The sequence below is a fragment of the Dromaius novaehollandiae genome, chromosome 18 (assembly GCF_036370855.1).
Source record: "Dromaius novaehollandiae isolate bDroNov1 chromosome 18, bDroNov1.hap1, whole genome shotgun sequence".
NCBI lineage: Eukaryota > Metazoa > Chordata > Aves > Casuariiformes > Dromaiidae > Dromaius > Dromaius novaehollandiae.
Window position 1 is genome coordinate 7004039 of NC_088115.1, and position 17293 is coordinate 7021331.

Below are 17293 nucleotides of genomic sequence, written 5' to 3' on the forward strand. Positions count from 1 at the left end.
TGCAATAGTAGCTGAGAAGAAGAAAGTAAAAGAAATCAATGCAGCTGAAAAGACAAGTGTGATGAGCAGAATATATGATAGGCCCAGGTCGCATAAATGTCCTCATTGACTACCAGCTTGTTGATAGGGAGGTTGGCTACCATCCATGTTAATGTCCCTCCACCTCTTTTGAAATGTAACTGAAATGTTCCCTGTCCATTCACTATATGTCTTGAGTAGGCACCTAGCTGAGCAGAGCTTATTCTTTTAAGAATGATATAATCAGAGATTGTGAACTCCCTGTTTGCACAGCAACATTAACCTCAGAGCACTCAACCAGTCTTGGGATAGGTGGGATCAGTTCCTGCCTCCGCCACTTTTACCTTTCTGGAGAAGACACTGAACAGTAGTCGCTGTCCACTCCAGCTTTAGAAGCTATGCTGCCTTTCACCCAAGAATCTAAAAGGCATGGCAGTAGGGGAATAAGTAAGGGACTGAAACTTTAAGCTAATGGTTACAAGTGTCAGATGAATATGGGGCATCCTAGTCTCTGTCTTAATTTATTTGCTTTTGTTTTATTAACATAATGACTGTACTGAAAAAATGTATAAACAGTCCTGTGAGAAAAGAAGGGGCCCCCAGCTGCCTTGCCTAGACAGAAATCAGACTCTGTCTTGCCTCATGTGTTTTGGATTCTTGTCAGTCACGGCATAGTTTCTAAAGGAGAAATTGGAACTGCCTTCTTTCCCCTGGATTGTCTGTTATCTTATGGCTGGTACACTTTCCAAAAATATGGGTTTGACTTCCTTCAGATGGAAATGGGAACTGTCTTCTACATCCAAAGGATGTGTTCATGCCTAAAATGAGGAGTACCCACATCTTGACGATGCACTCAGTGCCGTATCACAGTGGTAGCTCAGGACCAGCTGCTCAGGGGATCGCTTATGTATATAATCTGGGCTTTTAACATGTTTCAGGACATAAAGAAATCATAACTTCATGGTTGCATCTGTTTGCATATCAAGTTATAGATGACTGTACTACATTTAGAACTTAAAAACAGACACACACTTCTACAAAGCAAGGTAAAAAATTTGAATATTTGGATATTCAGCGATGTTACTTTTAACACTCTGCTTTATTGTGCTGTTTGTTTCCTTACCAGTAACTACAGTTGCTTCCTGTAGCATTTTCAAGCATTCTTTTTTGTAGCTGAGCCATCTAGATGTGGTTTTTTCCAGTAGAGATCCTTTGGCCTGTGGGTGAAAATATTGGATGTAAAGAAAATTATTTAGAGCCTTGTGGTCTTTAATGGTACAAGCTTCCTTCCGTTATACAAATTTAGGTAGAGAGAAGAGGAGAGGAGAGCAGAGCAGAGCAGAGCAGAGGTAAAAAGGGGTGGAAGACAGCATCGCTTCTTCCCTAGGAAGCTATTAATGAAACTTCATCAGTGGTTACCTTTGCCTGAGCAAGAAATCTATTGCCACAGTGTTATTTCAGCATGTGCCTGAGTCCCTTCTAAAAATCCACATAGATACTTAATTGCACCAAACATACTGGAATTTCATTCCTACACTGTATAAAATGTTTCCTGATCTTTGCAAATCTTACAGTCTTTCCAAGCCTTTTACAGTCAGTTTATGCCAGGGTCAGCTAATCATTCCTGTGTATTTATGTTTCTTCTGGATTAATTTGTGAATCTGATTGATGATAATTTTCAGGGCTGTTTATATTTTAGAGTATTTTTAAAGATAACCAATTGTACTCAGCTGAGCAGTTCAATAAAAACTTGAATAAGTGAGTAATGAATGAACAATACTATTTTGCTAATAACACTTTTTCTCTAGTGCATTCTGTGCTCCCCCCCACAGCACTTCAAAAGCCATTTCATCCTCCAATGGCTGCAATCTTGCCATCAACATCTTTCTTTTCTTATTAAAAAAGAAAAGCACCACTGTTCATCTCAGTTTTATTTGCCCGCCTGCACCTTCTATGTTGCCTTTTTGGCCTGGACGGAGAACAGTCTTGCTGTTGGAGGTTGTCATGTGCCCAGAGGGGAGAAGAGACTCTGCCCTCAAGATTTCTGGCTTAGTGAAATGGAGCATAAATTTGCAATTTTCTCCATGCCAAAGTTTTCTCCATGTGAAACATCATGCAAGTGGATTTCTTATGTCCAAGCCTTTGTAGGCATATTTTGGATTTTTTTTCCCCCAATGTAGATATTTTCAACACTGGTTCTGCCTACACCTTCTTATAACGATCTCTCCAGAGAAGATCAAGAACGTGTTTAATTAAAAATAAAAAGCTAGATTTCAGGAGAATAAGAGCTGGAATAATTGCTTTGGAGTGATCTGGGTAGAGAGAACAGAAATACAAACATTGCAAGAACAGTTTCCCCCTTACCACTGTAGCCTTGAAAATAGGTTCAACTTCATGTTTAGTCAGTTAGTGGCGGCAAATTCTGCAGAGTCCCCTCTGGTTCTAAGAAAATCAGCCTCTCCACCACAAAATCCTGGCTGCTCCTCTCAGCTACTGCTCGGTCTGCAGGCTCCTATCTCACAACAATCCACCCTCCATCCACAGGGTCCTGTCTGACCCATCACCCAGTCTCTCCTTTTCTGGATGAAGGTTATACCGAGAACACAAATGCAGCAGGTCTGTCAGAGCCTAAATGGAGGGCTTACTCTGACATAAATACGCTGCAGGTTGTATGAGACAGCATTGCTGCAGTTACAAGAGTTGGAATGCCCTGCAGTCATGGAAACACACAGGAGAGACACAGAAGTTGAGGGGGTTGCCAATGGTGTTTGAAAAGGGAGTGAGAAGAGAGGTTTAGAAGGTCTCTGTTGGATGTGTTGACCCTGTGTTGCTCCCTTGGGACCGGAAAGTAGATATGGAGAAATGAAAGGGCGGCCTGGGTTTTATCAGGAGAGGGTGAGAACAGGGATGTAGATCTACAGTTGTCAGCACAGAGAAGGAGATTACATTCATCTCCACTGGGTAAGAACTGCTTCTAAATATAAAATCAGTTCTGATGTTAAAAAAACCCACCGTCATTCCCAGCCATAGGGAGACAAGGATTTTATATATAGCAACTGACAGAAGAGACTGTACTGGTCAGAAAAGTATGTTTTTTGTTTGTTTGTTTGCTTGTTTGTTTGTTTTTTGCCTAGGTATGATCATTCCATATGGGGTGAAATATTTTTGTCAGAAAATCAATGAATATTGTGGTGCACATCTATGGCACATGCCTTATCAATTTAAGAGTTACAATTGTGCCAAAGGGATTCTCACATTTTTAGCTTGCTCTCTGTTAATATCAGCTTTTCTTACACATCTTTATCATATGACAGTCTTACTGAAGAGGCCTTTAGAGGGCCATAGCTGATAAATATTGTTTAGGAAAGAAATGGCTAAAAAAAGAAGAGTTAAATGCAAAATTGGTTTATGATATGTTAAAGTTGACCTGTTGAAGAAACACCCACCCAAGAGCAAAGCAGTAGAGAAAAGATAGTGCTAGATACTGCTTACAGATCAACATCAATATGGTGACTTGAACATTATTTATCCAGGGAAAAAATCATCAGCCAAAGCAGTCTCTGTATAATATCGCAGCTGCTCTCCTGACCTAGGACTTTGAGAGGCCAGAGGCAGGCAGACAGTCCAAGAACACTGCTACTATAAGTCACCAAAAATGAGTAATTCCATACTGCTTGAAAACGTTACAGATTGTCATGACCATTTTGGAGAGTAGACTATAAGTTTTCAAAATGCAACAACTCTCATGCTAAAGGATGCTTTTCAATTTTCCAAGGAAGACCCTTTTGTCTGGACCAGAACCTTTTGGGGAACTGCCTTTCACACATGCAATGTACTGAGATTCTGCGAGCTTGGTGAGGTGCCAAGGGCTGAGAGTCATCACTGAACACCGGTGGGCTAACAGCATGACTCTAAGCTTGGGCACAATATTCCTCTATGGATAGAGAAGATTTATTAAGCTCAATCCCTTTTTCTCTTTCCTTCAGAATGGCTCTTTAACTAGAATTGGGAATCAAAAAAGCCTAAGATCTCTTAGGAAGTCATTATATTCTGTAGCATTTCTTTGCTCAATTCCTCCTTCCATTCCTTTCCCCAAGAGAGAACTAATTTTCCTCCTCCTTTTATTTTTTTATTTTTATTTTTGTTATTGATAAAATAACCAGGTTACTGTATGGCTGTGAACTTCACCTGTATCCTATCTTTGGATCTAAGTTTGTTGGAAAAATTGAGAAAAGCCTGTGCCTGTTTGCTTTCAAAACACGAACAGTGGTGAAACTTAACTAGCTGTTATATGGGACCACTCATTCATACGTGCTTTTCCTGTATAAAATATTGCCTGTCCAAAGTTCTGCTTTGAGACTCCTAGCTAATTTCCAGACACCCTACTTTAAATTCCATGGAGTAGAGAGTCTATAATTATTCTTCATTTGATGGACTTGAAAGATAAGGAGAGAATATTTACAACAGGCATGAGAAAGGAATGTATGTTTCCAAAATAAAAAGCATCTTGACATTTCCCTGGTGCAGGCCCCAAAATGCTGAGAGCCAGGGGAGATTGTTGAGAAACTCCCAGGTCAGTGAACCTTATTTGAAGAGGCAAAGAGATGAAGATGACGCAGTTCTAGAAAAGATGACTTGATTTAAAGGATAGCACTTCAGTTTCTAATAAACAAACACATTAAACAGCAAAGGAAATACAGGGAATGCCTCATAACTGCTACCTGGCTGCTTGTTTGGTTCCATTTCTGGAGATAGAATTGAGAAAAATTAACGAAAGAAACTCACTTAACAAGAGGGGGAGCAGCTTAGGCGTAAAGGACAGTTTCACTTCACTTCCTTACGTATTTGTCAGTCTCTACAAAGCCAGAAACAGAGTCAGAACTCTAATACCTGGTCACTATTGACATAAACATCTGAGATGCTTGGTTTTTCACCAGAAGACATTCTGATGAAAAAAAACAAAAGAATCAACTTTATATAAAATGAGATCAGCACCAGCCATAATTAAGCACTCAGTCAGCTGACCTCAAATGTTAATATTAAATGCAGAGTTAGAAGAACATATAAAATATTTGAAATAATTAATGAGAAATATTGAAAATGATCGGAAACTAGCAGAAGAGCAGACAATGACAGCACCGGTCAATTAATAAGAATCACTTGGATCACACAGAAGCATGAGCTCATCTGCAGAGCATATGATGTAATAGACTTGATGCAAAATTTTACTCCTAGAAGGCACAGCTGCAAGATGTATTTCAGGACTGCAATGATTTTGAGAAGGATTTAGGTATAGTTGTAGAAATGAAGTGACAGGAATCCTCTCTGTGCAATGCTACAGTAAAAGAGATTGTTGAAATTCCTACATTTGTACATACAAGTGGGAATGTTGAAAAGAACTGTGAGATGATGCAGTATTTTTTCCTGCTCGACTCTGTCTGGATATTATGATTAACCCTGATGGCCATGCTTCAAAAGAGATGGTGATAAATTTGCAATTTGTTAGGAAAGTGTTAGAGTGGCCTCAAGCATTAGAATAAAAAGCTAAGAAATCCCCATAGATTTATCTAGGCAAAGACATGTCTATGCAGAGATTTAACAGCAACCCATGAGGACTTAAATGACAGCATGTTGAGAATTGCTCATGGGTTATTTATACACGGCCTACCAAAAACAGCTAAAAAAAGCAAGCATGCATCTCATATGTTACCATTTGGTCTGCAGTGGTCTCCACTCCCACTGGGGCAAATCTTTAAAGACTTGTATATTGAGAAAGGCTGAAGAATGCTGGCAGTGCCTTGGAATGAGGAAGATAGCTTGCTTTCCCTTCTTAGCTTGATGGAGGTTGATGCAGGTGCTGTAGACAGAAGACTTGAAAGTGTTCTGCACTGGGACATTCTCAGTCCTTGCTGCCAAGCTCTTTGGTATTGAGTAGACTACAGAGATATTCACTGGCCAGTGAGAAGACAAACTATGGATGGGAATAAAGCACTAGCCTTAAATGGGAAGGAGGCTTTAAGGAGGTGGGACACATTGATGTCCGATCTGTCTAACTAAGTGAGAAGAGTTCAAAGAGAAATCAATGAGACAGGCTTGCGTCCAAATCTTTTATCCGTGTGGTTAATATTCTTCAGAGAGGGGATCAGATTCTCTCAGGAAGATGAAGAATTGTAATTTACCTGAAGACTATAGCAATCACTATCGAGAACTTGGGAGTTTTTCCTCCTTTGGCCATGTTTGGGAGAAAGTCCAGTCCTGTAGGTATGTTCTGAAAACTGCTGCCAAATCACTCCTGCATGCAAAATAGGCCTGTGATCATTTTTACAGATCCCAGTGAGGTTTTATTATGACCTAAGCCCCGAGCTACTCAGTGCTATTATAATTGAGATGCTATGTGTGCTCAGCAGTAGAAATGCAAGCTTTCAGGAAAATTTATAGGGATCTCAGGCCATGACAATATGCAGCTGAGCCTGAGTTTTGATCTCAGTTTTAGATTTCGGTTGACATTTAGTCACTCTAGCATTTAAACAGAACTTTAGCAGAATTTAGGGTCCAAAATCCAATACAGAAATTCAGAAAGCGTGTAACCTTTGCCTTGCACTAAAAGTTTCTTCACTTCAGAGTGTTTGAAGTTTCATCGGTAACATATGAACCACCTCAGCTTGAGAATCTGAGCACCCAATTCACAACAAAGTTCAGTGTCATTAAAATTTAATCAAAGTTACCTGGAAGGGTCTTTCAATTCATTTTGGTTACTCGGAGCACTCAAAATGCACCAGGGTAACAACATTAATCACTATTCTTTAAAAGTATTTTGGATGCAGCAGATATTGCTGCTTGAAGCTCTCACCTAAGAAGTGAATTATAAAAATAAATCTCTACAGTTGGAAACAGCCTAATTTACATCTAGTTTTTCATCATTGACCATAGCATGATCAGTATTTCACCTTTTAATTTCTGAGTTACATTAAGCTAATGGTGAAAGGAAATGGTGACTCTTTATTTGGAATTTGAAAAAAATGAACTTTCTATATAAAAGAGAAATGACATAAGAGCTTAAGTATTTACTGATTCTTTCAGCCGTGATCCTGATGTACTCTGACTGATGATTTTTACAGCTTTCTTGGTGTTTGTTTAGGAAATATGGATAAAGAAAGAGATTTATGATTGTTATTTCTTTACTATGGTTTCTTTACTATTGTTTAAACTACCTGATGGAAACAAGTTCCAGAAGTCACTGTAACAAAGTAATTCACTGTGAATGAATGTATATTCTTTCAAAATTTTGACTCCACTGAAGTCACTGGGAATTTTTCTCTCAACTTTGATGACACCAGCGCTTGGCTTAAGGTATGCGATAGATTGAATGTGGCTTAGAAACCTGAGAGTCCTTTCAGTTCTATATTCATTTATGTGAGAGAAGCTCTCACAAAAGCAATATGAATGTTTTCTACTAAAAAATTCAGAATATGTGTCTCCCGATAATTTGTTATTCATGAAAATGCTACAAGCAAAATTATAGCCTCTGTAACATGCACATATAACCATGCTTCCTTGGCTAGGTGGAAGACAGGTGGATAGAAATACATAATTGGTGGATAGAAACATTTATATATATGTATAATAATATATATATTATATATATATTATTGCTTTCAGGTTAAAGTAAACCTGTCAGTTACATCAATTTGCATATCCACTTATTTCATAGAAATTTATCCTATGTTTATATTTGCGTTTTCTTCAGATGAATTAAAATTTACTACAACAGCAAGGTTAACTGTATTTTAAAGTTACTTAGATAAAGATAAATATGGCGATTAAAAGCACATATGAAAATTTCCCAGAAATGAATTTCACTGAGATATTTTGTCATTAAGTACCTAAAGCTGTCTCAAATTTTAAGACAATATAGATGGGGAAGCGAGTTTATTAAAATTTTGTTCTAGATGTAGTAGAAAAGCAAGTCAGTGGTTTACCAGAGCTCTGCAGGTAAAAATCCAAAAATTGTATATAGTTTTGCTAGCCTTCTGTAAAATGCTGAGATGCAGAATGATACCTATAATATCAGCTTGCAGAAACACAAAACGGAATGCCTAACACTTGCATATGTCTAAAAGGCTAAACGATAGCGTCATAAATTAAGCAAAGCTGTTTTTACGAGGCAAGAAATTGAGGAAAACAGTAGAAAATAAGCATGATTCATGATTGTATTGATATCTGATAGCCAAGCTGAAAAATAATTTATTATTAATCAATATTGATATGAAAAGAGATAGTATAAAACAAATGTAAATACTATTTATTCACTGTATGAATCATCATTAATAGAAGCAAACTGTGTTAATGACCTAGTCAGAGTGAGTTGTAATATAAAATTCTATAGCTTCTCAGTCAACATTTCTCATAGCTAATTTTCAACAAACATAAATTCTTACATCAGAACTATTCATGAAACAAACTTGCTGCTTGTGAAGGTTAAAATGCTATGTGAGAGGAATCTTCCTTTGTATTATCAATAGTTAATTATTGAATTAACTTACCTGTTTCACTAGAAACAACACCATGACTGAGGTGGCAGGTCCAGGAGATATTTTGGACCAGAACCCCATAGTGGAGCAGAGACTAAAAAGTGTGGCCATGCCCATTCTAATAAATTTGTTCTTGATATGCTGCTATCTCACTCTACTATAAAGCAACTGTCCCGTGAAAAAAATTAAAATATCTTCTTTTATGGATGCAACTGTTTCAGAATCTTCTTATAGATAAGCCAGGAAAGCTGCTAAAATGTCTAGGCTTGCTAGACTCCAACTACGTTTTGTTTTTCTGATAAAAGGCAGGGAGAATGTAGCCTGAACTTCACAGAAAGGCTGCTTTCTGTAGCTTGTCGTTTAGCCAATGAGAAGTCACAAAACTATTAAAACATTAACGGGCTAATCCTGTTCCCTTGGAACTTCATGGGAATTTTGCCAGTGGTTTTGTGAGAGTGGAATCCAGCTCCAAAAATACATACATATATTTATACATATCTCATGAAACTATTAAAACATATTCTTAGAATAGAGAAAATCTTTGTGTAAGAACCTTTCTAAATAATAGTTGTTTTTATCCTTTCTGACCACACTTTGTCAATTATGTACAGTCAGTGAAGGACTGGACGATCTGCATGCACAAAAAAATGGTGTTACCAGAGATTAAAGTTTTACTACAATTCTTATAAATTTACATGTTCCTCTCACAGCTTCAACTGCTAGGCTGGAGAAATTCCTCAAGAATTTCAGCTTTAATTTTCCAAAATTTGATTGCAATTTTTTTTTAGTTGCTGAGAAAAGCCTGAAACGCTAATAATCCTATGTGAAATATAGAATATTAAACACATTTATAATATTATAATTTTAGAGCCTGGCTTATGATTTTCATGCTCTGAACTGACAGCCTGGACAGTTAGGAAGATGTTGCCTCCTGCGTTTCTGAGAGAAATGAAGTTTACAGCTATGCATGCAGAAGAAGGCCTTGTGTCTTTCCCCGAGTTTGCAGGTGGACCAGTTTAGCTGAGCTGGGGCAGGGGGCAGAGGTCACACCATTAGGACTGCAGAAGTCAGCAATAGCCCAGTTTTCCATGCCAGACACAAGGTAAATCCAGACTGTGGAGCAGATATATTCTGCAGCACACCCCATCAACCTGACCAGCATCAAGTGGGTCATGACTCTCTCCCTACTTAATATACCTAAGCTTTCTTCTAGAGGAATCCAAGAGGTGAAAGGGCACAGTTTATACCCATCTCTCATCTTCAAATGCAGTCTGGATGTGGTAGAAATGTGTACTGGGACATAGGATATGGACACACACTCTGGGGGACAAATATTTCAGGGTGGGAATGCATCCAGAATGGATGGTCTCTAGAGAGACCTGGGAGTACAGGCAGTGGCAACTCTGCACCACTTGGCCTGGGGCCAAGGATTGCTTTCCTTGAGCCAGGGATTGCTCTCCTGGGTGGATGTTTTGACACACACACACACACACACACGTTGTCCCAAAGCTATACCTAGGGGCAACTCTGGGGAGCAGGAAGAACATCTCAAAACCCCTCTGGCAACTGCTCAGCTGTGTATTGCTCCAAGAATAGATAAACATTTTCTAACAGTCATGTTAGATCAGCACTGAAAGATCAGCACTGTAGCAGGTTACAAACAGCAGACCTGAATAGTGTTCTGACACTGAAGCTGTTTTGAGACCACCATAAGAAATGTTCCAATGCTCAGGAAACCCTGAATTCAGTCCAGGCCCTGGGTGAGCAAATCAAGGGGATTTCTTTTGATACATCTTTGCTTCATCGCCTGAAAGCATGCAAGTCCTCTTGTCTGCTCCACTGAGAGCTGGAGGCCAACAGCTGCGGCTCTGTTTTCACCAAAGGTTGTGATAGTGCTTGGCCTCTTTGGGATTCATTTATTCCTCACTATTCCACATCTGCAGGAAGACATAACAGGATGCAGCCATTGCCACTCTTCTCTCTGCCTTTTCATGTTCTACAATGATAAGTCTCATGAAGAAAATAGGATCAGGTCACCCTCTATTCAAGAGGTCAGTACGTCGTAGAATTCTGAAGTGGCATCATGGCATTTCCTATTTCATTCTTCATTCTACAGTAATGGGCAACATTTCACTTACTGCTTTGACCACTTCTGAGCAATGAGCTGACATTTTCATAGGAACCATCAATTATACTCAAAGATCTTGTTTCTGAATGGCAATATTCACCTTAAAATACTCCACTGTGCATAGACAGCTGGGACTGCTGTTCTCCATGTGCAGCATTTTTGCATTCATGACTGCTGAATTTCATTTATTTTTTATTTTTATCATCTGGTCCCTCAAGCTTTGCAAGATTCTTCTGCAGCTCTTTAAGGCTGCACTTTTTAGGGTTGCCCTGAAAAACTCATATTGTTTCCCAAATTATTTATGAATATCTAATAACAGAGATTATAGAAAGATTTCCCAGTGACTGACTCACACCATTCCTATCTTTATTTGCTGTTCTTTATTCCCTTTAGTAAGGAACCTTGTTGAAATCCAAGAGGACAAGCAGATTATCCTTGTCAGTGTCTTTCTAGATTTCTTTAAAGAACATGACTTCTGTCTACAAAAGCTGGGGCAAGTCTTCTCAAGTATATAAAATTTCTGTGCATGTCCACTTACTCAGTTTGCCTGCTACAGATGTCAGACCTCCTGTTCTGACATTCTGTGGCTCTTCACTGGTTCCTATTTAGAAAGTGGTTATTAATTTGTATATTTTCCATTTCTGTGGCCTTGCAATGTATGTGATAGACTACACATGACCAAGTCCCTAGGTGTATTCCTTTGGAATGCTTAGATACATCTTGTCTGATATTAGAAACTAATTTAATTCCTGATTCTTTTCATCAATTCCTTTTAAAACTTCCACTCACACTTCAGTTTAATGGAGAACTTCCATTTCCCTCATTAAGAAAATTTGTATCATGGGAACCTCCCAAGGTCTTCTACCATAAGCCTGAAAGCAAACCCTTCTGTGCATGTAAAAGATCTCCAGAAAGCTGGAGTTATATGCTCCGGAGTTATGTACTCCAGAAAGCACAGGGGTTATATAAAGCCAATACTTTACTGCAAAGTTTCACACTAGGTTAGGGGGGAATTTTAAATCTGTGGGCTTATTTTAAAAATGAATTTATGAATTGAAACTACTAAACCACCAGGAGTTTTATGCTATGTATGGGCTTTTTGCTAAATAAACTATAACAGGAAAATAAGTTCTACAATCTGTTAGTTATTTTTTACCTTCTCCCTTTTTAAAGTGCTTTGAAATTTAGGCTTGATGGAGCTGTGTGGTCTCTCTCTAGGACTAACACTATCCAGGACTAGCTCAGTGGAGGAGACCCAAATTAAGATATCCCCTGTATTGTAATTACACTAATGAATTATAGCATTAGCTGGTGAAGACAGAATGCAGAGTAGCAGTTTGAGTTTCTGAGTTACAGGTCAGAGTTTTTACTAGAGCAAGATACCATAAATCAGAAGGATCATGTGGCTGAAAGTATCCACAGCTACACACCCTCATTCACTGTCAACTTTACTCCTGAACAAATAATTGAATATAACTTTGCTTGACGGAACATACAGTTAAACTAATCACTCCTCTTTTATTTTCTTTCTCTACACTATGACTGATCTAACTCATAAATGCTCGTGCAATACACTACTCCTATTATCTAGAGGATTCTTAAATGGCAAATTGATTAAAAATCTTATGTTACTAGCATTGATAGGGCACAAGCAGAAATCTGTCTCAGTGAAAAATCCCAGACTGTAGTTGTTAGCCAGAGCTATCGTTCAACAGAGCATTTTTTGAAGTCTCGAGAGACTGATTCATAGCCTAGCCTTACACAAGGTCTTTTTTGTAGAAGACCACTATGCCGTGACATTTATGCTGGCAAAATTTTAGAATGAGCATAAACTTGTAGAGTTAATATATACTGAAGAAGTGCCAGAGTTACTCCCAAGCGATCTGAGCTAACTTGGGTCAGTGGTTTCAAAGGCTACAAAATATACTTGAATACAGCCATATGCAGATTACTCACAGGAAGAGGGAACACAGGCTATACAGAAATTTCAAGTAAGTGTTTAATCCTTCTAAGATCCTCTCTCCCTCCCACCCATCCTGTTCTCAGATATGCCATATGGTTTCATAATGCTGTCCTGAATCAGTGTCACTGAACAGAGGCTTAATGTGGAAATTCATGAGTGCTATATCCTTGTAGAAATCCAGCAGGACAAAGCTGTAGGAAAAAAAATCGCTGGCTCAGGTCTGGTCAGGTTCTGCTGGCCGCAGCTACTTGAATTGTGGGATTTGCTCTGCCTTTTTAGTCCAGATACCTGCTTGGTCTGTCATTCTGTTGCTGGCCAGCTCTTCAAGATGAGATCTTCATAACAGTTTAAAATACACATTTATCCCCCATTTCTTTATGAGTTTCAAGCTGGGACTTGCCTAATCTCATGCTTCTTCTATCCTGACAGCTTCTGGGTGGAAAGTAGTTCAAAGCTGTAGGCCTTTGAACAGCTGTAGAAAATACCCTTCCTCTGGCAGGAAGAAAGTGTTTAACATGTTTTTTTCAAATGCCTGCCACAGGTTTCCCAGATGCAGCTTTTCTACTCTTTGCTTGGATATTGTTCGTCAAGAAGGACGTGGATATACATAGGAGACACACACCTATGAAATATAACCAGGCATAAGCTGTATCCTCTGCAGAGATATAAGATATACCTGTTCTGAACTGGCCATTGGTAACTCATCAAGGTCCACTACCTTTTACCAGAGCACAATGTCACCTCTCTGGTAAAAGACAGTGGACCTTCATGAGTGCTCTGTCTGACTAAACAGACTAAAGAGTATTTTTAATGCTCTCCATTCTTGCATCCATTAGAGGAACTCTGTCTTAAAAAGAGCCCCTCAAGGGTTTAATGTATTCTGTGATGTGTAACTCAACTTTTCTGCCTAACACAGTTCGGTCCATGCTGACATTCATGTTCCTCACTGTGCTGATTGTCTGTAGTGTATTGCACCATCCACTTTGTAGCATTCCTGGCCCAAACCAGACTGGCCACAGCTGTCCATCAGCCCAGAAGTCTCTGTAGTCTTTGTTTCATTTGGTCCTAGGATCATAGGATCACAGGATAGTTCAGGTGGGAAGGGACATTAAGAAGTCTCTAGTCCAACCTCCTGCTCAAAGCAGGGTCAGGTCTAAGGTCAGAACAACTTGCTTAGGGTTTTATCCCACCAGGTACTGAAAACCTCCAAGGAGGTAGACTGCACAACCTCTCCGGGCAACCCGTTCTACTATTGACTCTCCTCACGGTGAAAAAGTTTCTCTTTATATCCAGTTTTATATCCTCTCTTGTTTCAACCTATGTCACGTTTCAACCTCTGTCTCTCATCCTCCCGCCACACACCGGGGTGAAGAGCCTGGGATTGGAAGGCTGCTATTAGGTCCCCCTGAAGCCTTCTCTTCTGCAGGTGGAACAAGCCCTTTACCTCAGCTCCTCCTCGTATCACACACGTGCTTCAGCACCCTGACCATCTTGATGGCCCTCTGCTGAACTCATTTCTGCTTTGTCCATGCCTTTCCTGTACTGGGGAGCCCAAAACTGGAGCCAGTATTCTTGATGTGATCTAGTGTGTGCTAAGTAGTGTGGGATAATCACTTCCCCGGATCTACTGGGTATGCTTCTGCTAATGCACCACAGGATGCTGTTGGTCTTCTTTGCTGCGAAGCACACTGCTGGCCCATCTTCAGTTTTCTGTCTAACAAGATCCCCATGTCCCTTGTTACAGAGCTGCTCCTCAGCCAGTCAGTCCCCACCTGTACTGTTGCAAGTGGCTTTTCCTTCCCAGGTGCAAGACTTTGCATCTTTGTGCCTTTTTTGAACTTCATAATGTTCCTGTTTGCCCACTCTTTCAGCCTGTCCACATCCCACTGGATGTCAGCCTTGCCCTCAAACATGATAACCTTTCTCTCCCAATTTAGTCTTACCTTCAAAGTTGATGAATGTGCTCATCACCTCCTTTAGGGCATTCGTAAAGATGTTAAACAGGACAGGTCCCAGAATGGTCATGATAGCTTAGCCATTGTATCTGAATGGATTTATCAGAATACCAAACACAGGACTAAATAGGTAGGCATAATACTACCACAGGCAATGTTAGTGGCTCACTATGCCCTTGACAAACACTGAGACTTAAAGGAGTAAAGGTGGGTAAGAGACAGACGTATTATTGGGTAGGGGCTGACTAAAAGGCTTTGAGATGTCTCTGTCACTGTAAATGGAAAGTGTCTGACCTTGCTGGTAATGAAGCAGAAGCTGAGATTAAACTGAATAAGCAGAGGGACTTTCTGTTATTTTAAGGTGATATTTTCCTAGTGCTTTATTGCTACTGTAAAGTAAAAACAGTTAAATTGATTAAAAATTAACATATTTATTTTCATGAAAGATTAGGATGAAAGGTTGAAAACAAAAAATATTTCATCTAGAAAATTTAAGAAAATAGTTTTAGAAATAGAGAGACAATCTGCTTTGCAATTTTGATTGGGATAAAAAAGATACTTTGGAGTAAAATATTTTGGTTTGGTGTGTTAAACCAACAGAACATTTCCATGATTAAGAGAGAGATCTGTGTCCAATTATTCATTCCATTTTGGTTCGTGGTTTTGAACGCTGGAAGTGCTTGTTACATTCATTGTGAATGAAGGGCTTGGGGCTAAAACCTCTCTTCCTTCATGCAATAGATTCAGATACAGAATATTAAAAGTGATCCTTCATCAATTCCATCTTTTCTTCAGATGAGAACAGCACACAGGAAATAAGACACACAGGAAATTGTTATGCACAGTTCCATGTCCCCATTACCCTGTCCATTGGAGCCAGAGCAAGGTTCATCTTTGAGCACAAGAAGGATGATGATGAATGATTCCTTGACATGCCAGCAAACCTTGACTGCCCGTGAAATTATGACACTTCCATTTTACAACATAAACTAGTGTAGCTTTTTAAAATAGCGACAACTCAGAAGGACGCACTGAATAAGTACAAGTATTCATAAACAACTCCTTTACACTCTTGCTCTCAGTCATGCAATTCAGTAGCCTTCAATAAACCTTAGAGAGCCTTCTCTGGATCTCTGTGCAGGATCTCTTTCCTGCTGTCATGCGGAGGTCCAGCTATGTGTCTGTCCCTGCTCTCCTCAGCAGTGTCATCTCTAGTTTTGCTTCTTGTGCACCCCTGCTTGGTGACTGTATCACCATCAGTCACCATCTTTAGAGTGCTCTATCCAACCACTAAAGAATCATCCAGAATGTGGTAAATAAGCATCTTCCTCTCTCCTGCCCAGTCCATCCATTGAGCCTTTTGTCTGGTACTATAACATCCTCTTGCCACTAGGATCAATAATTGTAGGAAAATGTATACAGTGCTTATGTCTGTAATGAAACACATTCAATTGTTGTGTAAAGAAAATTTGCCTTAGGGATAGGAAGGCTGGAGAAGCTGGAAGGATTGGAGAAGTTAGATATTATACTCCAACAACTTTTATTGAGAACACATTAACTAAGATATCCATTACCAGCTAGTAAGTTTGCATTATTATGGGAAGATATACAAGTGATACATGTCTTAGTTCCAAGCCTGTGCACTAAAAGAAGAGTCGCTTAATGAACCATTATTTAAAACTAATCACCGAAAACCAGTATTTTTTCCCCTTAGCTAATTCTCTGCACTGGTAAATCTATGCTTAGTGAAACTTTGAAAAGTGTTAGTCTGAGCTTTAAATAATGAACTCAGAGTTAACCTTTTCAGCCTCAGCAGCTAAATTTGGCTGACTTTTGTACATGGCATATTTTCATTACAATGTGGGATTTTATTGTTCATGAATGTGCTCCCTTGGGCACAGGGTAATCCACAGCGTGCACACATGTTACAGGCTGACTCTATGAATTTCTGGTAGTTCTCTTTGAATTGTCTTCCTGTTCTGGCATTCAGCCCAGTTATGCTGTCTTCTTCGGTGGCTGCAGCAGTAGTATGAAATATTTGCCTCTGTTTATGTTGATCTCAAATCTTTTTCATTCGTACGTGGCAGTGATCCCACATCCTTTAAGAGAGGATTTCAGCTTGTATGGCTTCCAGGTGTTCTTCCTGTGTAAGCAAGGGACTGTAATAAAATCTGCTGGCAGCATCCGTCTTTAATACCCCCTTCCCTCCTCCATGACAGATAATGGCATTTTAGGACATGTTCAATACAAGGAAAGGGGCGTAGTGCTACAAAGATAAAACCTTGATATTTGTCACATAACCGTATCAGTGGGTATCCAGAATGCAACACTGATGAATTGTTTCAGCTTTCACATACGGTGCTGTAAAAGAATCTGTAAACCAGTCTCATGGTAGAGAATGGAAATAATGACAGCTTTGTATGGAACAACAGTGTCAGAACACCAGCTCTCGCATTCACTCCAGATGTACTTTTGCAGTTGACCTAAAGGAAAGCTTTATTTGGAAATGTAGCTAAATACTGAATCACAAACTGCTACTGTTCGGGAGAGGGTGCTACCTGCTAGTAATCTTGTGTACAACCTCAGGCTTAGTTTTTCATCAGTGACAATAGGGATTCTGCAAGGCTAGGGAGTGGAAACATGCCTTCCGTTTTCTTTAGGCTTTAGATGGTGCTACAGAGCAGCTAAGGAGATCCTC

At 39.4% G+C, this 17293-nt stretch overlaps 1 protein-coding gene across 1 annotated transcript in view; it reads right to left on the bottom strand.

Annotated features, from left to right (window-relative positions):
• Positions 1–8843, bottom strand: part of GLP2R (glucagon like peptide 2 receptor) — a 43113-nt gene extending 34270 nt beyond the window's left edge. Inside the window, exons 1-2 of the mRNA XM_026113211.2 lie at positions 8562–8843; positions 1142–1235 (exon numbers count right to left, since the gene is read on the bottom strand). Of these exons, the coding sequence (XP_025968996.1) occupies positions 1142–1235; positions 8562–8666 (199 nt within the window). The 5' untranslated portion in view covers positions 8667–8843. The remainder of the gene's footprint in view (positions 1–1141; positions 1236–8561) is intronic.
• Positions 8844–17293: the final 8450 nt, after the last annotated feature.